Source organism: Dipodomys merriami, unplaced genomic scaffold, assembly GCF_024711535.1.
Source record: "Dipodomys merriami isolate MVZ:Mamm:240054 unplaced genomic scaffold, mDipMer1.0.p SCAF_9, whole genome shotgun sequence".
NCBI lineage: Eukaryota > Metazoa > Chordata > Mammalia > Rodentia > Heteromyidae > Dipodomys > Dipodomys merriami.
The window spans coordinates 35131119-35156394 of NW_027206512.1; the positions used below are offsets into that span (position 1 = coordinate 35131119).

At 40.7% G+C, this 25276-nt stretch overlaps 1 protein-coding gene across 2 annotated transcripts in view; it reads left to right on the top strand.

Moving 5' to 3' along the window:
- Kdr (kinase insert domain receptor) overlaps positions 1–25006 on the top strand; it is a 44775-nt gene extending 19769 nt beyond the window's left edge. Inside the window, exons 15-30 of one of the 2 annotated variants that reach the window (XM_070012877.1) lie at positions 349–480; positions 3776–3882; positions 4308–4443; positions 4806–4910; positions 5921–6034; positions 6757–6845; positions 7428–7581; positions 9455–9552; positions 11597–11719; positions 11867–11978; positions 12230–12329; positions 12765–12870; positions 13980–14131; positions 19773–19872; positions 20360–20445; positions 23241–25006. In XM_070012877.1, the coding sequence (XP_069868978.1) occupies positions 349–480; positions 3776–3882; positions 4308–4443; positions 4806–4910; positions 5921–6034; positions 6757–6845; positions 7428–7581; positions 9455–9552; positions 11597–11719; positions 11867–11978; positions 12230–12329; positions 12765–12870; positions 13980–14131; positions 19773–19872; positions 20360–20445; positions 23241–23463 (1937 nt within the window). In that variant the 3' untranslated portion in view covers positions 23464–25006. The remainder of the gene's footprint in view (positions 1–348; positions 481–3775; positions 3883–4307; positions 4444–4805; positions 4911–5920; positions 6035–6756; positions 6846–7427; positions 7582–9454; positions 9553–11596; positions 11720–11866; positions 11979–12229; positions 12330–12764; positions 12871–13979; positions 14132–19772; positions 19873–20359; positions 20446–23240) is intronic. The other variant, XM_070012878.1, reaches the window with a different exon arrangement.
- Positions 25007–25276: the final 270 nt, after the last annotated feature.

The following is a 25276-nucleotide window of genomic DNA, read 5'->3' on the forward strand; positions in this document are numbered from 1 at the left end:
AGATAACAGCACAAAATGAAGGGCAGCTGTTGCGTTAAAAACAAAAAGCACCTGTGGCTCATGCCTGTAATCCTAGCTACTCAGGAAGTTGAGATCTGAGGATTGCGGTTCAAAGCCAGCTCAGGCAGGAAAGTTCGTGAGACTCTTACCTCCAATTAACCACCAGAAACCAGAAGCAGTGCTGTGGCTCAAGTGGTAGAGCACTTGCTTTGAGCTGAAGAGCTCAGGGACAGTGCCTAGACCCAGAATTCAAGCTCCATGACCAACCAAAAAAACAAAGTATTCCTGAAAATCTCCACAGATTGCATCATTAGAAAAAAAGCACCATCACTGTCTTTCCTCTTTTAGGTATAATATTAAAAGACGGGAACCGTAACCTGACTATCCGCAGAGTGAGGAAGGAGGATGGAGGCCTCTACACCTGCCAGGCCTGTAATGTGCTGGGATGTGCAAGAGTGGAAACGTTTTTCATAATACAAGGTCAGTGTGATGGCATAAGCACATCAGATGACTTTTAGTTTGGATCTTTCATGTACTCACATACTTGGGTTAGATATAGTGGATGATAATATATGTATGTATATACATTATGTATGTATATACATTACGTATATATGTATACATTACATATGTATTCACCTGAGCAGGTGAATCATGGCATTTGTTATATATGGACTGCACCCTCCTACTCCCCCCAGCCTTTGTTCTTGGGTTGTGCTACTTTCCCCTTACTTTGCTACATGTTTATAGTTAAGTTGGTTTTACTTGTATGATTCATATTTAGGGGAAAAAGAAAAACACCTTTAAGCTTTGTTTCCTATAAATAAAAATAATAAATGAAGTGGCAGAACAAAATGTATGTTTTATTAAGTAGTTGTACAAAGAGGCTTCAGTTTCAGATTCAGGGAGGAGTACATTGCATCTTGATCAATGTTCACCTCTTCCATTGCTCTCTCTCATCTTTCCCCATCCATCCCTGCCGTCAAGCTAGGTAGTTCAGTTTGTATGTAATGTACATTGAATAAAAGACTGTCTTTGCTCCATTTATGTGCTTCCCATCTCATGGCCTCCCTCCCACCCACAGAACATGTGGGTGATTTTTTAATATTCTTTGTACAGGCTAAGTATCTCTAATCCAAAGTACTTGGAATCAGAAATGTTTCAGATATTGTTATTTTTTTCAGATTTTGGAATATTTGCATATACATTGTAGATATTTTTGGGTATCAGACAGGAGAGTAGGTGTAAACACAAAAATTCATTTGTTTCATGTAAACCTCATTTATACAGCCTGAAGGCACTTTTATACACTATTGTTAGGATGTCTGCATTTTGATCTTACACCAATCACCACATGAAGTCCCCTGTGGAACTTTGCACATGGGGCTTCACATCAGTGCTCAACAAATTCCTGATTTTGAGCATTTGGGTTTTGGATTTTTGGACTGGGATGCTCAAGGAGTATTTTGTACACTTTCTTCAATAAGAATATAATCTTCTAACTAGAAGACACAATGAATGTTATTTTACTTCTGTTGGCAACACAATTCCTGTCTATGCAGTTTTCAATGTGGGGACAATTCTTAGCCAGGTAAGACAGATATTCTCCCATCCTTGATTCTTTGGATGGCTAGATTAAGCTATAGAAAAGATGCTTCTGTATTTACTCAGAATTTCAGTTTAATCACAAAAGTCAGTGCTATTCAATCAGTCACAAGGCTTCAGAATTTTCATTGGATGAGAGGCAGTTAAGATTCCCTTGTAAACAATAAGTCATGGCCTTTCTAAAAGGGGAAAATGTGTATTCCTATCTAGATTTGGAAGAAAGTGTGTGTGTGTGTGTGTGTGTGTGTGTGTGTGTGTGTGTGTGTGTGTGTGTGTGTGTGTGTGTGTGTGTGTAAGAGAGATACAAAATCTAGCATTTTCTCCTTGTGGAACAGTAATTTGTGGCAGACTATTTTTCCTTAAGAAGAAATTTTGTAACTCACCAGGGAAACAGGGAAACGAGTGTGTAGACGATGGGATGGTATGCAAGGGGAAGAAAGCCAGGCAGGTGATAGAAGGGGCTGATGAATTTCTATGAACTCATCCTAACTTGTCTCTCAAACTCTAGCTGTTGCTCTCTGTAATAAGTCACACCTATTTGTGGAGTATTGCATCTAGACAGATTGACATGTTTACAACTCATAGGCTTATTATTATTTCATGAACTGCTGTTGGAAATGCAGACTTCAAAGGATGCAGTGGTTTTGTCATTTCTGAAGGGATTGATGTCTTAAGATGAGTCTCTGGTACCCTGCCTCCCTCTGTCAGCTGTCTGCAACTGGTTACAAATGCCTAATTGAGCACATTGGCACAGAGATGATAGAGAACAGTAAGAGAAGGGATAGGGATTCTTTTTGTTGTTGTTGTTGGTCGTGGGGCTTGAACTCTGGGCTTGGGTGCTGTCCCTGCGCTCTTCAGCTCAAGGCAAGTGCTCTACCGCTTGAGCCATAGCTCCACTTCCAGTTTTCTAGTGGTCAATTGGAGGTAAGAGTCTCATGGACTTTTCTGCCTGGGCTGGCTTTGAACTGTGATCCTCAGATCTCAGCCTCCTGAGTAGCTAGGATTACAGGCGTGAGCCACCAGCGCCTGACAAGGGGACAGGGATTCTTAATAAGCTTTCTAGGCTCCCAAGGATTCTTATGGGCATATTATTATATGCACTTGCTTAGCCAGTTGGATCTTGGACCTTCCTAATCTCTTGTATATGGACATTTAAATCTATACATATAGATAAAGAATTACTTCCCTAGAATCACCAATGAAACAATCTATTTCTAGGCATCCTCAGAGCTTGCCTTGCAACTGCTAACTTATTTTTCCAGCTAATTAATTGATTGCCTTCTTGAGGACTTGAGATGTCTGTGGGCCATTCTCACAGCTTGGGCAGCAGTCGATTCACACTGCACAGTGTGAATAGACAGAGGGAGATCCCCAGTGATAATTGCTTCCTTATCATCTCTGTGCTAATCACTCTGGGTTGAAAGCCTCCTTCTGCATTTAATTTCCCCACTTGGAACTGTCCTGTAGCTTTCCCTGACCAAGTGTTTTCTTTTCTCTTCCACACCTGCTTTTAAACTTTCATTACGGGGCCATGCCTCTTTTTCTAACACAGGCTTGCTTCGTCTCACAAGAGCAAGGGCATGGTCACCTCTTGATTGACCCAGGGACTAGGGTGAGGGTCCTCAATTGAGTAGCTTAACTTCTCTGATCTTCTGTTTCGTTATCTGAATTAAATGAGGTGCTATTTTTAAAGTAATGAGTATATAGTAGGTGTGTGATTGTGAGTAGATCTCTGGTCAAAGCGTTACATTTACTTCCTCGTGTGGTTTCTTAAACAGTCCTTTTTCAAATTCTCCTCACGTCATGACATTGAGTATCAGGATAGGTAAAATTAGACTTTATTTTCCCCAAACAGACTTCCTTTTCTTCTCTGTAGACCATCATCTGTTTTCTTTCCATTGAAGAATGCTCTTTCTCAACACATTTGAAGGATAGACATTTGTATGTCTATCCTGAATTACTTTAGAATTTTACTGCTGGAGTTATAGTGAGTGTACTGCTGGAGAGTCTCAGAATGAGTGTTTTGTAAACCTTAAAATTTCCACTAAGAATGCTTGGGACTCCATCTGAAGTAGGTAAGTTTGAGGTCATCTGATCCTGAAAGCTATGTGTTTCCAAATGCTGACACTCATTCAATTGTGATGTGATGCATTCAACTCACCTTTTCCAGGTGCCCAGGAAAAGACCAACTTGGAAGTCATTATTCTCGTAGGCACTGCAGTGATTGCCATGTTCTTCTGGCTACTACTTGTCATTGTTCTGCGGACCATTAAGCGGGTAACAAAATAATGTCCCTTCTGTCCCTCACATGTTGGTTTTCATGATTAATGAAAGGGGACTGGGGTTCTTTGAGATGTTTCTTCCCATTGTTATTGGCTCAATGGGCACATTTTTACTTGAATACAATAACATTCTTGCCCATTTTCTTTGGCTGGATCATGGGGCATTAATTGATAGGAGCCACTAGAGGGGAAAAGGGGTTGGACTGTCTTGTGTAATTAAGATTTTAAAAAATCTGAACTCATTTGGGGCTTAAGGGTACACTGGAAGCAGGGGTTTAATAGGACTACTCTCAAGTTCCATGAGCTTTATTAGAAAATGAGATATCACAAATGAAGCTCTTATTAAACAACAGCAATAAGTACACAAAACAACTACTAAACAACAGGGTGTATGTGACTGGAAGGGTTGATGCTTTCCAGGCCAATGGAGGGGAACTGAAGACAGGCTACTTGTCTATTGTCATGGATCCAGATGAACTGCCCTTGGATGAACATTGTGAACGCCTGCCTTATGATGCCAGCAAATGGGAATTTCCCAGAGACCGGCTGAAACTAGGTGCATTTTCAATTAATATTAATTTGGTTTTGGGTTGACCAGGCCAACTCCTCCTCTTTCAGGATAAGAATAATAAATCTAGTTTATTTGGATTTTTAAGCATTGTGGTTCTTAAATAATAATCTTATTTCTTGAATTTGGGTAATTTCTGATTTAATCTTTTAGGGGGAGGGTCCTTGATTAGCTGCCCAAAGCAGGGCATTTGGAAAACACATGGAGAGTACATAATTAAACCCAGTCAAGGGAATAAACTGGGTTGCCAAGTTTAATAGGGGAATACAACCACCATGCCCAGTTGGACTGTTTGTGTATCACTTTGGTGATGTGATAACCCAAGTCCATTTTCTGACCATTGATTCCAGGTAAACCTCTTGGCCGTGGTGCTTTTGGCCAAGTGATAGAGGCAGATGCCTTTGGAATTGACAAGGTAGCAACTTGTAAGACAGTGGCCGTCAAGATGTTGAAAGGTAATAGCAAAATTCTATGGAAGTATCTCTCTCCCTGTGTTTCATCCAGTTATTAGACATGATATCAAGCTTCTATTAGTGGCTCTGATCTTACATTGGACAACCAATCAAGCCTGGAGATATAATTCCTTTGTGAAAATTAGAAGCAGATTCCTGCTTTGTCGCTTTATGTCCATGTTCATGGTGTGGCAAGCCTAGGTAGGAGCAGATGTCACTCCTAACTAGGAGTCTTGGCTGTCTTTCTGCACTTCTCAGCTTGCTCACACAATTGAACTTGGTAGTCCTGGGGATAGGGAAAAAGGATATCAAAGAGGAAAAGAAAAGAAGAATTTGGAATAGAGTCCTTTAAATATCAAATATTTGGGGTCCATTAAAGTAAGAATTTAATTTTGAATTTCAAAAACAGGTTTTGTACTTAGTTCTTCAGAGCATGATCCCCAAGATAAGGACACAAGTGGTTTTTTCTTTCTTGCTATTGTTTCTAACATATTTATAAGGTGATTATTTTGTTGCTTCATAAGTCCCTTCCGCATGGTATAACCCCTGTTTTCACTGTATTTGATGTTGGTATAATTTGGGGAGAGGAGGGGAAAAAAACAAATTGTTTAAATAGGGATACAGGTGGACCCATTACAGCAATGAGATGTACAAAATGCTATGTTGAAAAAGGAACCTTACAACTTTGGGGATGGGGAGTGTGGTCATGGAGATGGGAGGGCAGGGATGGCAGTGGAAAAAACAAAGGAGGAGGCAACAATGCTTGATAAGAAATGTACTTATTACCTTGCTCATGTAATCGTGACCCCTTTGTACGGTATTTTCACAATAAAAAAAGTTATTAAAAAAAAAGAAAATGCACCCATTCTATAGGTTACAGCTAGGTTACTAGCTTACAGCTGTGTTACCCTGGGAAGATAAGGTATACAGTTGCATGCAGTGGTGGGAGGGGAAGCAATCATTGTAGGTTGAGGCCCTCATTGATGATTTCCCTTTTTATTTTGGATCTGTAGAAGGAGCAACACACAGCGAACACCGAGCCCTCATGTCTGAACTCAAGATCCTCATTCATATTGGCCATCATCTCAATGTGGTCAACCTTCTAGGTGCCTGCACAAAGCCAGGAGGTGAGTCCCTGTGTGTATTTCTGGTTGCTTCTCTGCCAGTATTTGAGGGAAACAATGCAACTACTGTAGCTATGATTCTGAATACTTTTCAGATTCTGAAATTTCGTGGACACTACAGTTACATTGTTCTAAATCTTCCTCTAAATTAAAGATTGCCACATCACTATGGTACAATTTGTTAACTTATACAGTACTTATACAGATGAGAAAAATAAACAGCAACAATTGAAAGCAATGGACCTTAAGAAAAAGTATCCTCAGGGCCAGGTGTAATGAGGCACACCTGTTATTTTAGCTTCTCTGAAGGCAGAGGTTGGAAGATCTTTCTGAGGCTGGTTCCAGGTAAAAATGTAAAGACAAACTAAAAGGCTGGATGCATGGCTTAGTTGGTAGAGTGCTTACTTAGCACTGATCCTGGGCTCATACCCCAGTACTGCTCCCCCCAAAATAAAATCCTCAGGTAATTGCATTGGAATGAGAGTGGATAGGTTTTCTTCTGACACTTGGCTAATCCTGTAGTAGAATTTGCCTTTTGGAAAAAGAAAAGCTATAAGATAGCATTACTTTATAATATAGGATCAATTTATATGACTCTGTTCCAATGAAAGGTCATATACAGATGTCCTCTGGGACATTTTTGGGTTGATCGATTTACTGAGCACTTAGTGAGAAACAGAAGCAAAAATGTATGTTCTGTTCTTAACATGGCGTGCCATCTGCAGGCCCTCTCATGGTGATTGTGGAATTCTGCAAGTTCGGCAACCTCTCAACCTACTTACGGGGCAAGAGGAATGAATTCATTCCCTATAAGGTACAGTGTTTCTTAAGTGCACTTTGGCCATGTTGTTGCATGGAGGAAGACTCATTCTATCTGGTCTGCATTTGTTTTTCACTTGAGATTCGATGGGGAACTTCTGAGGGATGTCTCACTTGCACTCGAGCTATGTAACTCCCTCTTCTTTCCTTCTGGAGAGACCTATGCTCCCTCATGTTTTATTTTTGTGACTTAAAGTTCCTGAAGGTATCAGAGCTGGGGAGAGAACAGGGACAGCAAAGGAGGGGGAAGAGCTGGGGGAAGATTCTATTCTTCCTCCTATGAAGACAGACATTCAAGAGTACCTGTCCTAGAAGTACCTATGAGGGTACTCGAATGGGAATACATCTGAATGCAATGTGAAATGAGTCATTTATCATTTTCAGCTAATGAAGGAGCTTGGCTGTGGAAAAGAAACCCTATGATGTATAAAACTTGTCCTCAATTTCATCTCAGATCTGCAATGTCTTGAAATTGATGTCTTTTTTTTTCTTTTGGGTCTGCTTTTGTGAGTACTTCAACTGTTTCTACACTCCACTACATTTTATTCAATGAACTAGTTTATCTGCTTCTTCACAGACCAAAGGTGCACGGTTCCGTCATGGAAAAGACTATGTTGGTGAAATATCCATGGATCTAAAACGCCGCTTGGACAGCATCACCAGCAGCCAGAGCTCAGCCAGCTCAGGATTTGTTGAGGAGAAATCTCTCAGTGATGTGGAGGAGGAAGAAGGTACCAATCCTTGATTGCTCTGTGCTGAAGTATGTGCTTGTAAGGATGGACCAGTGATCAGGGCATGGCAAGGACTTGGTCATGGGATAAAAAGATATTTATTCCTGGCCGGCTTCTACTTGGTCTCTTTAAAAGTGAAATGTGGTCTGCTCTGAAGTAGGGAGGCCAAACAAGGCTATTCTGAGAAATCTAGGGAGCTGAATAGGGAGAGCAGTTGACAATAATCAAACCAATAGTCTTCAAATACTGGACCAGGATTTATTGGCAGGAAAGACTCCAAGCCATATTCTGGAAGGGAGAGGAGGCTGTCTGAAACTTGATTAGCTTCCCATTGCTTTTAGTGCTTCAACCCCCTTTGTACTGTTCATCAGCACAAATGGACCCTTTCAGCGAACCTTCCCTGGGACAGTTTAGGAGCCATCCGTTGTCTCTATTCCATTCTTCCCTCATCTTCTAACCAGTCTTCATCTTCACAAGCAGATTTGTCTGCTTCCGTTAAGTTCCCAAAGATATCTTAGTGGTCTTTTATGGGTGGTTGGATCTGTGGCCTCAGCAATCTCTAGGACTTGAGTTAGTTACAGGGTACCCTGAATGGTTGCTTTCCTTGGAAGGTGAAGGGACAGCGCACTGGACATAGAGATGAAGCTTCTTGACATCTGGCTCTTCTCTAGGTGTGAGTTTAGAGGAACCCAATCATGACCCAGTAGAAGAAACCCACTTCTTCAGATAGAACAGTCTATAGCTAGAACTTATATGTAACTTCTTTCCTTTAGAAGATGAAGTAGGCACCATGAGGCTGGCACTGGCCAGCATGGGGAGGTTGTGCAGGCCTTATGTAATGGCACCCACATCTAGTGGAGTGATCTCCACTCTGATTCTCCTTGCTCACACAAAGGTGGCCAGTGATCTGAAAACCCAAGGGAGTAAGGCGGTGTTGGGAATAGAAAGGGCCTAGAATGATAAGCCCAGTATTTTGCTTCAATTTTTTTTATTTGTAAAATGAAGGTTTCATGAATGGTTCCCATAAAGCCTTTGAGCTCAAAGTATAAAAATTCATTGAGTAAAAAGTCTTGTAGCCTTTTATTACTTTTAGCCTTTTTATTACTTGTGCCTTTTATTATTATTACAACTAAGTTTGTATTTATTCTGATTTTTGTATCCAGGCAAGAGACCATACGTCTTATCTTACCAGACCAAAGTTAGTGGATCATTTTGAAATACTCATCAGTGTCTTAGTATTTATTTGTACCACTTGCCCTGAAGTAAATATTACCCATTTACATAAATTCATCTTTCTTTCATGTTCTTGTTATCTTGCATTCATATCCTTGGAGGGAAAATAAAACATCCTTGCTGGTCAAATTTAATGTATTTGCAGCACTTTTAAGTTTGGAAGTGAGAGAAGTAAATCTTGTCCTGGTATTTTTAGTTACCCATTGTAGAGTGTAGTTTGACCTGTGGTCTTTGTCTCAAGACAAAGCCCGGAGAGAGAAAAAGATTTGATGGCCCTGAATATTGTTGTTTTATTTTTAGCATTCTTGATATGAAACTATTGTTAGTCCTTTTGGATACATGAAAAAAAAAGGAATAAAAACCAGTAACAGCTTAAAACAGTAAATTTGAAAGTCTTCTTTCTCTGTTCTCCATTCTGGGTTTACCCAGTTCAATTTGCTTAAAATGGAAAAGCCAGTATTTCTCTTAAAAAAGGAAATCAGTATGATGAAGGCTAATCATATTAGGCTTTGGAAAATGCACAGATGAGAGAGGCACTTTCTCTCTGCTTTTCCTTCCTGAAATTTTCTCTGGCAGACTTATAATACTAATGTACTGACTATGGGCATATTCATCCGTGTTCTCTTACCTCTTCTGACAGTGTCTGAGGACTTGTACAAGGACTTTCTGACCTTGGAACACCTCATCTGTTACAGTTTCCAAGTGGCCAAGGGGATGGAGTTCTTGGCATCACGGAAGGTAAGACAAGTCACGGAGGTATGAGCAGATCACCAACTTGGTGTCCAGCACCAGCCTGGTACTTGTTTGAAATGTAAATGCAGACATTTCTAGGGCTTTGGAAGAGCTCTCCTAGAGAGATTTGTTTTTTCTTCTAATGAAAGGATTTCATGAACTTAATTTGTATAAAGAATACTCAGCTAGCTAGTATTGCTAAACACCAGGCAGTCTAAGCATTACTGTGCTGACCACCAAGCAAAGCTCTCCATTCTTATGGCCTTATTTCTGGTGAATGAAACAAATAATAAGCAATATAAACAAGCAACATACATAGCAGGTTAGATGAAAGTATATACCATGGGGAAAATAAATCAGGAAGGGCTTGTAGAGTATATGGAAGTGGCATGTTTTCATGCACATGTGCTTCTACTGGTGTGTATTTTAATTTTAAACAAGGTGGGGGAGAAAAATTTACTGAGAATATGACATTTAAGCAATGACCTAGAGGAGGTAGTGTGTGTGTGTGGGGGGGTGGGGACTGAGCCTTGTAACTATCTTGGTGCAGGACAGTCTATTTTTAATTTATTTTATATTCATTACCACCCATCAAAAAGTATTTGTTAGTAGTATAATTAGAAAGCCGGAAAGACAGGCTTCGGATGAGAATGATTACAAGAACTAAAATTAGAAAGTAGGCCAAACAAAGGCAGAGGTGGAGACTGACAAGTTACAAATATTACAAAGGTTGTAAACATCATAGTCAGGGAGGGAAGGTAAGCTGAATACGTTTACATTATACACGAAAGACTAAATTAATATTCAGGAAAAGTTTTCTGTTAACACAATACATGTGTAGCAGCCTATTAGGAAAAGGGACACTTAAATGTTTTTTTAGTTATGAATTACAATGAAATCTCTAGCCATTTGATTTTGTTGTTGTTATCACCATCATCATTATTATTTTAAGGCCAGAACTCACCATTGAGTAGGATTCCTTTTGGAGTCTAGGAAGGGATTGGGATGGTGGTTAGAAGCTGGGAACCCTTAAGTTTTTCTTGTATCTACCAGGTGATTTCTCAAATGCTACCTAGTTGTCAGATTAAGAAAGAAAAGCTCTTCAGTACAAGGGAAAATAGAAGTACTGTATGTTACATGGAACTACCAATTTTGGTTAATCATACCAGTCAATGTTCTTCTGAGTATGTTTCATCCATAAGGGAGTACTCTGCAGACTGGGGTGCCGGGTGGTTGGATGGGGTCAGGAAAATGCCTGGCCTCCATGATAATCTCTGCACTCACACAGAGTCTCATCTAAAATGTATTCATTCCCCATGCTCTATGAGACTCTTATTCTCACAGATTTATCTGTGGTGCTTCAATGAGGATTTTGGTCGTAATTATGATAGCTGCTTAGTAGACGAAGTTAGATGGACTTAGAAGACAGAAAGAACTTGAGGAGTTGACGAGAAGGTTTAAAGCTAAGGTGAATTCCATTTTACGTTCTACTGTGCTAGAGAACCAGCTCGATGTGTGTTAGGCTGGCATTGCTTTCCAAGGCCTTTATGGTAATAACTAACACTTTGGAAATAGTGTGAGCTGCTCTGGGAACCACCAGTCATAGCCAGTCCACTTCCAGTTTCCAATGGAATAGGAAAGTATAAAAAAGATCCGCAGGCCAATGAGAGCACCTTGTTTCTAATTTCTGTGCATTCACTCAAGAGAACTCCATTCTGGGGACTCCTTAAAATAATGGTATTTTTTTAAAACCAAATTTGGTGCCAGATAAAACGGATGTGTGGATGTGATCAGAAACACATTGTAAAATATGACACCATCATCATACCCTGACTTAATCATTTAACTGAAAAGGCTGGGGCTCTTTATGAAATAAGCAGATGTGTGTCTCCACAAAGCTCGTGGACATTTTTCCTGAAGTGTTGATGAAAGATACTTGTTAATCAGTTGCTTCTGTGATGTGGGATTTTTTTCTGAAGCATGAGATCACAACAGATGTAAAAGCGATCAGCTATGTCGAGACCTAATACACATATTGTTGCTTCGGTAGTGCATCCACAGAGACCTGGCAGCACGAAACATCCTCTTGTCGGAGAAGAATGTGGTTAAAATCTGTGACTTTGGCCTGGCTCGGGATATTTATAAAGACCCAGATTATGTGAGAAAAGGAGATGTAAGTTTCTAAGATGAACACTGTAACCTATTAAATTGAAGAATTGAAACTTTTCATAGCAGATTGAAGAACATGTGTTGAGGGGCAAAGAAAAAAATTTTTTTCTTTGCTAATTTGGGATCTGATTGTTGTCTGTCATCCTTCCAGGCCCGTTTGCCTTTGAAATGGATGGCCCCGGAAACCATCTTTGACCGAGTGTACACAATTCAGAGTGATGTGTGGTCCTTTGGTGTTTTGCTCTGGGAAATATTTTCCTTAGGTAAGTCTCTTTGTCTCTCTGTCCAGACTTTGCCTAGGATGATAGAGGTTCATGATCCTAATACATCTTTTCCTCTGTTGTCTTTTTGCTTCTATCAAGTGAAATTTCTTGAAAGGTTTGGATTTCAAAATCTACAAGTAAAAACACAGAAGACATAGTACATAGATGATGAGGCTATTCAAGAATCGAATTCAGGGCTTTATAGAAGAGAAAGACAAACCACATAAGCCCTCTTTCTTGATTTGCTCTAGGTGCTTCTCCATATCCTGGGGTAAAGATTGATGAAGAATTTTGTCGACGATTGAAAGAAGGGACTCGAATGAGGGCTCCTGACTACACCACACCAGAAATGTAAGACTTCAAAAAGCATCACTTAGTTCTTGTTTTCTCTCTTTGCTTCCAAATTTTTTTATGCCTAGAGGGATTTTCTTTATACAGATCTCCTTCATCTAGTTTGTGTCCTTCTTTTCCCTTGGAACCTTTCTTAATAATCTCAAGCCACCGAGGTCTTGGAACAGCCACTGCTTCTTGAAACATGAGTACTTTATTAGCCATGCCAAATAGTTTTTATTACATTCTTGTGTGTGTGTGTGTGTGTGTGTGTGTGTGATATTTTATTTTCTATACACATAGGGACCTCTGAGTATCTTACACAGTTTTGCATCTCTATGTAGCATCTCAGCTCAGGATGGACTCTCGCTAAATCCTTGCCATTCAAGAGCTTATTTGAGCATCAGATCCTGAAGAAAAGAGGCAGTTGATGCAATCTCTACTTTGCTTCTTTAGGTACCAGACCATGCTTGATTGCTGGCATGAAGAGCCCAATCAGAGACCCACATTTTCAGAACTGGTGGAACATTTGGGAAATCTCCTACAAGCAAATGCTCAGCAGGTTTGTCAACCTCTGTTTGAGAAGCTTCTACAAAAATAACTTCATTATAAGGATTTTGCTTCTGTCTAAACCTCCTCATAGCTCCATGCTACATCTTCTTAGCCACTGAAGAAGGAGATTTGTTCTTCCAAATCTGAGCAATAGTGCTTTGTAAAAGCTGTAATTATCCTTTTAGAGAGTGAGCCCCTAATCCACAGCCTAGGAACAGATAATTTTTATTCCAACTACTTATCTTTTGTTATATCTCCAAATGCTGTTCTAACTTTACAAAAAAAATGGGTTGAACTTTAGAATGTCAATGATGGAATGAACTTTCAATAATTTTAAATAAAGTTTACAGGCAAAAATACATCCAAAGTGTGGACAACAGATTTCTTTGTCCCCCACTGGTAAAGTCCCAGACCTTCTCTTATGCTTCAACTGTATGATGTTAGACTTATGGCCTTTTAGAAACTTTAAGAAAGTTAGTTCATCTCCAATCAACAGCTCTTACTACAACAGAAGTCAATATCCTCTTTCTTTTCTTTTGAACAGCTAGAGGACAATGGGTCAAATCTGTTTTCATCCATTAAAAACTTCCGAACATTTAAATATATCCGATTACCCTTTCTTTTGAGAAATAACATTAAAATGTGCTACTTTTTTTTCCTCAGTAGCCATTCTCCTACCCATTTGTAGTGCTTTCCTTTTTAGAATGTTGTCCATTTTTCTATTGCCTTGGAATGTAGAGGCTAAAATTTAGGCTCTGGAGAAGCTGGTGTGTGTAGAGAGGAGTGGGTGGAGAAACAGTTTCTCAGCTCTGCATAGCTCTGTGTGTTTTGTCATTATCTCTGTTACCATAGCTTGGGTTGTCTTGGTGGTTACCACCATTCTCTGTGGTCCTTTCACCCATCTTGTTTTTATTTAGTGCCTTTGATATACCTTCATAGACACAGGCCTGGCAAGTGCCCTTTTGCTTTTGACAGTGTTTTAACATTAACTCAAAGACTCCCATTCAGATATAGGAAATAAGGCACCCATAGCCAAGAGCTGCCAGGCCCTTTGTTTTCACGAGAAGGCCCTTGAAGGGCTGAAGCCATAACAATGGCGCTTGGTGTTTATTGTTTCAGGATGGCAAAGACTACATTGTTCTTCCAATATCAGAGACTCTGAGCATGGAAGAGGATTCTGGACTCTCTCTGCCTACCTCACCTGTTTCCTGTATGGAGGAAGAGGAAGTGTGCGACCCCAAATTCCATTATGATAACACAGCAGGAATCAGGTAGTGTAAATGGCCAACATCCCTTCAGGGGGGACATCAAGGCCATCTGGGGAGGGGGAAGGAAGATATTTTATAAGGCTGCTCTGCTCCACTTCCCTGTAATTCAAGTCCTGATACTCTTTAAGCTGGAGTGTTCCCTGAAGAAGGTCTGGGTAGGTGAGCCGCCTCCCATCTGTGACCCATGTTGCTGCCACAGCTCTGCCTTTAGGAATCCCAAGCCCCACAGCTGTAAATAGCTAGAATGCCACAGTTCGTTAATCTCCACAAAAAGAAAGCAATTTCACCAAGGCATCTGTATTAAAATTATCCCCATGTATGCTTTTATTAATGTGAATTAAATGGCTTAGGAAAGATTCAGAAAAGAAGAGTTCTGTACATATATGAGAACACACTTATGGCTCTCTGACAAAGAAACATCACGCTATGGTGCAGTGTTCTGAATTAGAGTGGATGCTACATCCTCTCCCCAGTCGGATTTATTTGCATAATGGGACGTCTGGGCTTATTTCAAACATTTGTACTACAGTCCTGTCCTGGTTTGCAAAGGGATTGTGCAGGCAGCTGGGCATAAGAAAAGAGTTGATAAGGGTTTCTACAATAGATTATTAAAATTGATTTTCTTAAGCCTGGGACTGCTTCACTTTGCTATGGGTGTTGTCCTAGTGGTTAATAGTATGGGTCCAGACTGGCCTTCTGAATGTCCTGAGACTACAGAGAGGAGCAAAGAGCTTGCTTTTGTGTAAAGCCCTCAGCCTGGTTGTCACAACACAGAGGCTGAGGAGGCACTAGGGACAGATAGTTTGTCTCATGAATCCTGCAGGGCAGTAGGAACTGTGAGGAAGGAGAAGAGAGAAAGCTTAGAAAGGTTAGGTACCAACAAGTGAGCTGTCCATTCTGGTGTGTGTGTGTGTGTGTGTGTGTGTGTGTGTGTGTGTGTGTGCACGCATGCATGCTTATTGATATAGGGTCTGGCTCTTTGTTTTTTCACTCAAGACTAGCACTCTACTAGTTGAGCTACACCTCCACTTCTGGCTTTATAGTGGTTACTTGGAGATAAGAGTCTCACAGACTTTTGTGCCTAGGTTGGCTTCAAACCATGATCCCTAGATCTCAACCTCCCGAGTAGTTAGCATTACAGGAGTGAGCCATTGGTGCCCAGATAACCATTCCATTTATATCAAGAGCACTTGGCATCTTTCAAAGAAGTTTTCCATATATTACCAGATTTTGCACACATGAGAACTTTTAAAAATTACGATCCATTTTGGATGCAGATGTTGAACCCCAGGCTCAGCTCAATTACCTGGGAACCACACAATAGTATGATTAAAGAGCTAGACATTAGAGGCAAGTACATCTGGGTGAGATATCTAGTCCTGCCTTTTCACTACTTTGTGGTGTGTCAAAAGCCATCTAACTTTTCCCTCAGTTTCTTTATCTGTGAAATGAGGTAAGGCCACCGGTGCCCTTTGCAAAAGCTTGTTTGGAGAAATGCCTAACATAATGTGTTTCTCAGTGTCTGGCACTTGAAAGCACTTAATAAAGAATAGCTATTTAGTGAGTTGTTTACAGTCACAACTCTGAGATGAACTCAGGTTCTTTATTGTCTAACTCAGTGATATTTTCCCCTGGTCCCAGGATGGGTCTGGGATAGCAAGAATCACGAGATGGGATTCCCATGTTTACAGAATCCAAGTTCAGTTTCCTCTGGCCTTCTGTGTCCTACCATGCTAGTATTACCTACTCCTTAATCAGAGAGATGTTCGGTGGTGTATGATATTCCCTATGTTTTGTGACCAAGTTGTGTGAAGCTCCCAGTTGGAGCCTCTTGGCATGTTGGGTGCTTTTTCAGATGGTGCTGAGCAGGAGATGAAATCCTGTTTGCATAATGGAAGAGCCAGAGTGATAATGGGTCTAAAAAGGGACTGTTAGCATTTATCCCCAGAAACATGGACAAATGTGACACCATGTTTCCAGCGCTGGCCTAGCTCCGGTTTTCTGTCTGTGAGTTTTGAGTTGATCTTTCTAGTCTATTTCCTTTTAGCTACCCATAAGTAAAAAAAATTGGAATTTTTTATCCTCCTTCTCCCTGCCCCAACTCCCTGCTTCTTTTCTCCTGATTGCCTTGAAATCATCTGTGTTATGGGAAATGCTGTAGTGTGGCATCTACACACTGTGTGCTTCCTTGTAGTGTTCTCAAGAGGTTCAGTTTCTCTGGGGACAATGGAAAGAGCCTGTGGGACTCTCTGAGGCCTTGTTCTATCCCCTCACATTTCCAGCCAAGTAGGAAAGCTGAGGCTTTCTCGCTTGCTTTCTCCTAATTTTCAACTCCATCGTATTATAACTAGAGCTGGACAAAAACATGATGGTGGGAGCCAACTTCATGATTTGTTGTCCCTTAAAACTATTTTTAACATATTTGTTCATTATTTATTTAGAGAAGAGGCTGAGAAGTGTCTGTGTGTGTGTGTGTGTGTGAGGGGGTGGAAGAGAAGGGCCACTATGTCTAGACTTAGCTTTGTTTCTAATTTCCCCTGTGGGTCAACGCTGGCCCCAAGTTTGCATGCTTCCTGCAACAAAGTATATACTCTTTGGACTCATCTCTCATCAAGGGCAGCTTGGGGACCATCTGCGGTTGCTCTGTCATTTCCTCTGGGGAGTGTTGCCTCCCACTCTGTGCACCTTATCAAAGATTCCTTGGCAGTTTTTTTTTTCTCCCAGAGAAAGCAAAGCCCCGATATGTAAGTTTTCCTCATTTTGGTTAATTGCTAGTGATGATTAAATACCCATGGTAAAGGATGCCTGGGACAGCCTGATGGATAGATGATCATGAATTTGGATCTCCTATTAGTTGGTTTGAAAGAGGACTGTCCTTTCTCCATCCTGCCCGCCACGTGGTCAGTACACACGTGGGAATGAGGAGAGCACTGTGCACTTCTATGAGCTCAATAAAGGATCCTGGAGCAATCCTGTCTGCTGCTCACTTCTTTCCTTCCTGATACTCTTCCAAGGGAGTGGAGTCAGGGAAGAAAACCCCACATGAGTCTGTAAACCTGCCTTTGAGCCGCACTTGTCCCCTTTCCTAGCCACCTCCTCTACCCCCGCAACACACACAGTCTTAGATTCATCATTTCCAAATGGGAAATAAGAAGATCTGTTTTGTAGTCTTGTAAGGAGCAGATGCAACAATATCTGTGAAAATGACTTGTCAGCTGTGAGGGAGTGTGCCTGTTTTTTTAAAATTACTGGGTTTAGAATTCAAAGAGTTGTTCTTTCTAAGGCAGCTTCATTACTGCCCAAACCCACTGACTCTGCTGGGTTCTGTACCTAGATGTCTGAAACTATTTCTTTTTGTTTGTTTGTTGTTGGTCATGGGGCCTGAACCTTGGGCCTGGGCACTGTCCCTCAGCTCTTCAGCGCAAGACTAGTGCTCTACCACTTGAGCCACTTCCAGCTTTTTCTGCTTATGTGGTGCTGAGGAATCAAACCCAGGGGCTCATGCATGCAGAGCAAGCATTGTACCACTGAGCCACCTTCCCAGCCCCCTGAAACTATTTCTTTTATTTAATTAAGCTGCCCTTCTTTCATAAGTGTAATATTTCTTACTTCCTCCTTGGTCTCCCTGCCTCTGGTCTTACCCTTCTCAATCCAGAATCAGTTTTCTTTCATCTCTGTCTCAATCTCTGTCTCTCTCTCTCTGTCTCTGTCTCTCTCCCTCCCCCTTCCTCTTTCTCTGTAGTATTGGGATTTCAACTCAAGGCCTCACTCTTATTAAACAGGCCTGCTCTCTATCTCTTGGGCCATGCTTCTAGGCCTTTTGCTTTAGTATGGTTTTTATACAGGGTCTCATGCTTTTGTCTGGCTTTCCCTCAGATTTGGATCTTCTTCTCTTCACAACCTCCACCCTAAATAGCTGGGATTATAGGTGTGAGCCATGGTACCTGGCCCAGAATCAATCTTACCTTACTTTGTCAATGACAGGTCTCCCATCGATTCCCATTGCCCTCCTTGTAACAATCCCAAATTCTAGCTATGTGATTGTAGACAAACAATTTCACTGTTTGGTGCCTCAATTTCCTCTTCTGAAAAGTTGGTCTGATAATACACCTTTCCCCTGAATGGGCCACTGTGAACAGTCCAAGAGATGAGGCGTGCAGAAGCATTCAGCACAGTGCTTTGCAGAGTCTCAGGAAGGGCTTCCTGAATGAGTGAATGAAGGACTGATGATACCACCAGCAGTTTTTGACTCACACTACTTCTAGGGACTGGATTTACTTGTCTTGTTCCCTGTATTTTATGTCCTCTCTCTTGTGGGGACTCCTGAGTGAGGATGTTTCCCATAAATCTCATTCTTACCACTGGGCAATGAGGAATTAACTCTTTCGGGAAGAGACCTTCAGCTTCCATTCTTCTCCTTTGGCTGAGATGTTTGCAACTTGCTTCAGAAAGCTGCTTGCCTGGAAAGTCCACTGGGATAAAAGTAAAGAATGTGTTTACTGTCTCTGTGGGCCTTTCCTATGAGGACTTCCTTTATCTCCACTTGCCTCCCACAGTTTTTGATAGGATTATAGGTCTCCCTGAAGGCCTAGTGACAGCCAGGGAAGGCATAACCTCCAGGGAATAGGTGATGCATTGCTTGACTCGTCTCATTATTTGAACCCCTGAAGGAAATGGATACTCTTTGAAATTCAAGAGTGGAAAAACAAGCTTTGATTGACAGAACATTGCTCTTGGTAAAGACACCAATTCCAGGGTTTGCCATGATCTCCTTGTAAACTAGGAAGAGGTAGCTTTTACCAGTGTTAAAAATGATTTGATATTTATTAGTGTGTATTGATTATACAAAGCTAGGACTCTTATTATGATATTTGCATAAGTGCATCTAATGTACACTGATAGGACTTACCAGTACCTTTTATTTTTAAAGGCAACTGAGGCATAGAACTATTCATGACTTTCTCAAGTTTGTGTAATCAGTGTACCTAACATCCTTGGGTATCAGTGTTGTCAGAAATACACAAGCTATCTTGAAACTCTTAAGCCATTTCTATTTCCTGATTCAGATAGGCAACTGGGGGAGCTAAAAATAAGGGTGAGTGAGACTCAGTGCACCCTACTTTGTGCACATAGACTACATGTGGAAGGAAGAAGCTGTCTTTAGATCATGGCTGACTATGTGACCTTTAGGAAGACCTGTGATGTTTCCTCTGCTCAGATTGTTCCGTGAGCATTTTTTTTCCAGAGCAACTTTCTTTGGGGATGGCTGGAAAGATGTGAACCACCTGGTAATATGTCCAGAGCACAGAGACGGAATGGCCTGCAGTGGGAGGCCAGGCTGAAGGCGGTTGATTGCTTAGTCTGCTGTTGTCTCTAGTCCAACACTGGACCTCAGAAGCACAATTCAAAGGAACAGAGCCTTCTGAGTTATATTATACTTTCAAATGGACTTTTACAGGAAATTAAGCCTTCAGTATGTGCTTAGCAAAGAAAGATGTTTTTAAAAGTTATTTTTCTTTTTCCAGAGGATATTTTGAAGGTTGTTATTAAACTTGTGGTTGAAAGATAATGAACTTAGGTATCATTTGCGGTATCTGCAACCAAATATACCACCACTCAAATATAAATATTTGTTCTTTCGCAGTCAGTATCTGCAGAACAGTAAGCGAAAGAGCAGGCCAGTGAGCGTAAAAACATTTGAAGATATCCCACTGGAAGAACCAGAAGTCAAAGTAATCCCAGATGTAAGTACATCTTTTAAAAATAGTCTTAGAAATAATACCAAGGATGAAACACTATCTGGATAAATATTAGCCTAAGCATTTGAGTCTTGGAGCTTCATTATAATGCTATCCTTGAGACTATGTGCATCATGGAGACATTATGGAGAGGGAACTTTGGGTTTTCCATAAGAAAAGTGCCTGGTCCAAAGTTCAGTAGAGTTTAGCATCATATCCAACGTCACTAATTGGCAACATAGTAAACAGAAGGATAGATGCTGGCATCCTGAGTTACTTTCTACATTTTTTCTTCTCCTTGGTCTCACTCTACTTCTAGGAAACAGTTGTTTCCTTTTATGGCATATACAATTTCTATCTCTGATAGCTTTACCTTTCTTGGTAGGAAGTTGGGCTGTATTATCTGCTAAATGGGCTAAGAAATGAGTTTAATTAAATAACTGCTCAGTGCATACACTCAATCAATGGCGACATCTCACTATCTCTTTAAAAGGACAACCAGACAGACAGTGGCATGGTTCTTGCATCAGAAGAACTGAAAACTTTGGAAGACAGAACCAAATTAGCTCCATCTTTTGGGTAAGATTTGTGTGTGTGGGGGGGGACAACAATTTTTCATAGGACCTTTAGGAAGGAACTTAGGACTTTTAATGTAAGTTTAGTTTTACTTTTCATGTTTGATGGTTGGTGAAATTAGCAACCTTAAATTAGCAACCCAATAAAGGGCTGAATCAGTGAAATGACAAATGTAAAAAAATCTACAGTAAATTTGAGGATTTAGTCAATTTCTATGAACAGATTCATGACTACTAGGGAATTTCTGAATGAATTTATTATTACCATGTTTCTATGGCTCTGGTATTATAGAACTCATTACCAAGATGATTGATTATTAATATCTCTGGGACTCAGAAAAATTTTCAAACCAGTACACAAATGGATGCATCTGCCCTAAGAAGTATGGCATATAAATAGATATAGGTTTATTACTTAAATCTTTAAATGTCATTGTTTAAATCATTAAGTATTTGATCATGCGGAAAGTTAAATTTGTTTTTGAGGGGCTGGGAATATGGCTTGGTGGTAGAGTGCTTGCCTAGCATGCATGAAGCCCTGAGTTCGATTCCTCAGTACCATATAAACAGAAAAAGCCAGAAGTGGTGCTGTGGCTCAAGCAAAAGAAGCTCAGGGACAGTGCCCAGACCCTGAGTTCAAGGCCCAGAACCAGAAAAAAAAAAAAAGATTTTGAATGGAACCTCCCCTGCATGGTGCAACAAAAATTGTCTTTTGCTTTTAAAAGGTGTACATTATTTTAACACAAAAAATACTGAACATTTCTATATAAGAACAATAGGGGTGGGCACTAGTGGCTCACATCTGTAATCTTAGCAATTCAGGATGCTGAGATCTAAGGATTGTGATTCAAAGTCAGCCTAGGCAGAAAAGTTCATGAGATACTTAGTTCCAATTAGCCAGCAAAAAACTAGATGTGAGGTCTGACTCAAGTGGTAGAGAACCAACCTTGAGTCTGTAAGTGGGTAGGGAGAAGGAACTAAGCAAGAACATAAGGCGAGTTCCAGCCTCAGGACCAGCTCACAAAGAAAAATCATAATAGGGATAGGGTAAAACTTGTTATATATTTGCAAGAGGATTTCTTTTTGGCAAGAATAGAAAAGATTTTTTTTCAATTTATAGTGTAGTTGTTATAAAAAATGGGAATGAATATCCATGGGTTTTTGAGTGATGCTTATGTGATAATAATAGCAACAAGAATAGTGTGCTATTATGTGATTTTATTTTTTTAAGGCTTGACAAGAAAATTTGAAAACCACTCAGATGGTTCATTATCTATTCAAAACATGCTTATTTTGTAACTACTAAGTGTCAGTTGTCAAACCACTGTTTAAGACACTTTTATCCAGGTGCTGGTGGCTCCTGCCTGTAATCCTGGCTACTCAGGAAGCTGAGATCTGAGGATCGCAGTTCAAAGCCAGCCCAGACAGGAAAGGCCATGAGGCTCTATCTCCAATAAACCACTCAGAAAACTGGAAGTGGCGCTGTGGCTCAAGTGGTAGAGCACTAGCCTTGAGCTGAAGAGCTGAGGGACAGCGCCCAGGCCCAGAGTTCAAGCCCCATGACTGGCAAAAAAAAAAAAGAAAAGAAAAAAAAGACATTTTTAAACAACTTTTATGAGGTTGGATTAAAAGAATACCTATTTCCAGTTCTCTGAGAAGGCTTTTAAGCTATAGAGGAACACAGAGTTACTAAAATCATGTGTGTGTGTGTGTGTGTGTGTGAGAGAGAGAGAGAGAGAGAGAGAGAGAGAGAGAGAGAGAGAGAGAGAGAGAGAGAGAGAGAGAGAGAGAGAGAGAGAGAGAGAGAGAGAGAGAAAGAGAAAGAGAAAGAAAGAGAGAGAGGTCTAGAGCTTGAACTCAAGGCTTGAATGCTATCCTTGGGCTCTTTTGCTCAAGGCTATTGCTTTACCATTTAAAATATAGCTTCACTCTGGCTTTTTGGTGACTAATTGGAGCTAAGAGTCTCATGAACTTTCCTCTTAGGGCTGGCTTTGAACCACAATCCTCAGATTTTAGCATCCTGCTAGCTAAGATTACAGGCATGAACCTGTAATCCTGATTTTTTTGGTCAGTTTTTACTAGGAATAACTTGAATAAAACATATATTAAGGAGAAAAGAAACCTTAGAGAAATTGCAAAGACTGAGGTCTTAGATTAACATAGCTGACATGGGTAAGCCTCGGCACGATTACTCTGTCACTGAAAACATTCTCTGGCTGTTGCTGAGTGATGGGTCCTCAGTCCATCCCAGGAATGTGCTTTTGATGGGTAAAAACCAGTTTTTGACATATCTGGTTTGATTGCACACTGCTTCCAGCTATTCGAGCTGAAAGTTGCTCAAGGACTTTATTAACACTGTGCATGCCCTGTAGTCTCCTAATCAACGGAGTGGAGGAAACACAAGTGAGCTTTCAAAGCACCCCGATTTTCTTTAATATCATGAAAGGGGCCTATTGGCTCCTATCATTGTATACAAACTTGTCAGTTGGCAAGGCCATAAAAATGTTCCATTGGTCAGAGACGCTGCATAGCTCAGCAGCACTGGCCTTTCATCTCACCCCAGGCTTGAAAGACTTGGACCTGAATAAGAGGACTTATCTCCAACTACTAATTCATGCTCGTACCTGAAAATAGACCTTGTCTGCGTAAATTTTGATATGCTGATTAACAACTGCGAGAGAGCAGGGCTGTTGTCTCCAGGGAGATTACAGCCCACATGAAGCCAGCAATGGGGTTAGGGTAAGAAGCCAAAGAAATGTCTTCGGTCCTCCAGCTCATTTGGTTGTGTTTCTCCCACAGTGGACTGATGCCCAGCAAAAGCAGGGAGTCTGTTGCATCGGAAGGCTCCAACCAGACAAGTGGCTACCAATCCGGGTATCACTCTGATGACACAGACACCACTGTGTACTCCAGTGAGGAGGCCGAACTTTTAAAGCTGGTGGAGTCTGCTGTGCAAGTTGGCAGCCCGGGCCAGAACCTCCAGTCTGACCTGGGGACCACTCTGAGTGTCTCCCCTGCTTAAAATGAAGCAGCCATCACACACATACCTTACTCCTGAAAAATCACACGAGGTGCTGCTGCTCAGATTTTCAAGTGCTGATCTTTCCACCACCAGGAAGTAGCTACATTTGAATTTCATTTCAGGAAAAAAGAAAAGAATAGGAAAAGGACCTTGGACAGTTGGGGAGCTATACCTCTAAGCATTTCCTGAGAAGATGCTTGTGACCCAAGAATGTGTTTGTGTCTCCTTCCACTGTTGACCTTGTTCTGTCTTTGATTCATTGAAAAACCATGTAGAAGGCACCCTGCAGCAGGTCTCGCTCCGAGTTAGAACAAAAGATGGTCAAGAAACGGTTCCCCCAGTCCCCAAGCAGTAGCCATCCCTAGGGAGTGGACAGTTTTTTAAAACGAAATGATAAACCAGGCAGTGGAAGTGCTTTGGGTGTTAAAAGATGGGCAGGATTTGTAGGGCCCAGTCCACCTGAAAGGGTCTGTTGAAAGTGTGGTTTGGGACTGATCGAAAGGAAGACTCCAGCCCGTTTGGCAAAAGCACTGGAGCCTGGCTGTGCATTGTATTAGGTCTGGTGGAGATGGTTAGGAAATACAAAAGCTGCAGATGAAGATCCTGCTTTTAGAAGGTTGCGTGCTCTCCCCAGTTGGGCTAAAGGCAAGGTCCCTGTGCTGTTTCCGACTCCTAATGAGAGTTCCTTCCGGACTCTTACGTGGCCCCTGGACCAGCTCCAGGAAGGAAATGATGTCGCTCTGGCTGCCTTGTCTCCCAGGCTGATCCTTTATTCAGAACACCACAAAGAAAGGACATTGGGCTTGAGGTTCCCTGTGGTGTTGAAGAGTCCAGGCTGGACAGAGCAACTTTTGGGTTTTCTGGGTGAATACCCACTTATCTGTCTCCACGGGAGATGTTTGAGACTGAACGCAGTGGATTCAGAGTTAAGCTATAGGGTGAAGTTTCAAGAAGAATTCATCTTTTTTTCTTTTTTTCTTTCCATGATCCCCCAAGCATTCTCACACCCAGTTCATCCGTACTTTAGTTTGTGGCTTCTACCCTCCAGATAACCTGATTTGGTTTGTTTATTCTCTACTAGCCAGATTTCAGATTCCTTTATAGCCAAAATTGTAACAACATCTATTGTATTGTTTAGACTTTTAACATGTAAAGCTGTTTTCTACTGATTTTTACCCTTCTTTTTTTTTTTTTTTAAAGGAAATGTATTTTTTTGTTTGGTACCATAGTGTGAAACGCTGGAAACAATGACTATAAAACATGCTATGGCACATATATTTATAGTCAGTTATGTAGAACAAATGTAATATATTAAAACCTTATATTATATATAATGAACTTTGTACTATTCACATTTGTATCAGTATTATGTAGCATAACGAAGATTGTAATGCTCGCAACAACTGATGTCATTTTATTAAAAAAAACCAAAAAATTTAAAGAACTCTTTTCCAAGGTTGTATTAATCTGCCCATCACTTCTTTCATTACTAAACTGGAGTAGGAGGAAATAGATGTAACATGGTTGTCATTTTTACTTATTTTTTTATCCTTATAGAGTATTTTCATAAACTGTTCACATACTTCATAAGCCAATAAACATATTCATAGTAAAATAGATGATAGTATAATATTATCAAAACTATTTTGAGGAGAATAATTTCTGGTTTGAGATTACTTCTTCTTGCTCTTTTTCATTATGCAAGTAATTCACACACAAACACGTTTGTGTCCTATCCTAAGTGCTATTAAAGTATTCAGGAGATTCTGTGGTCTTCTAGGGAAGGTCATGTCTATGAGAATACTGATTCAAC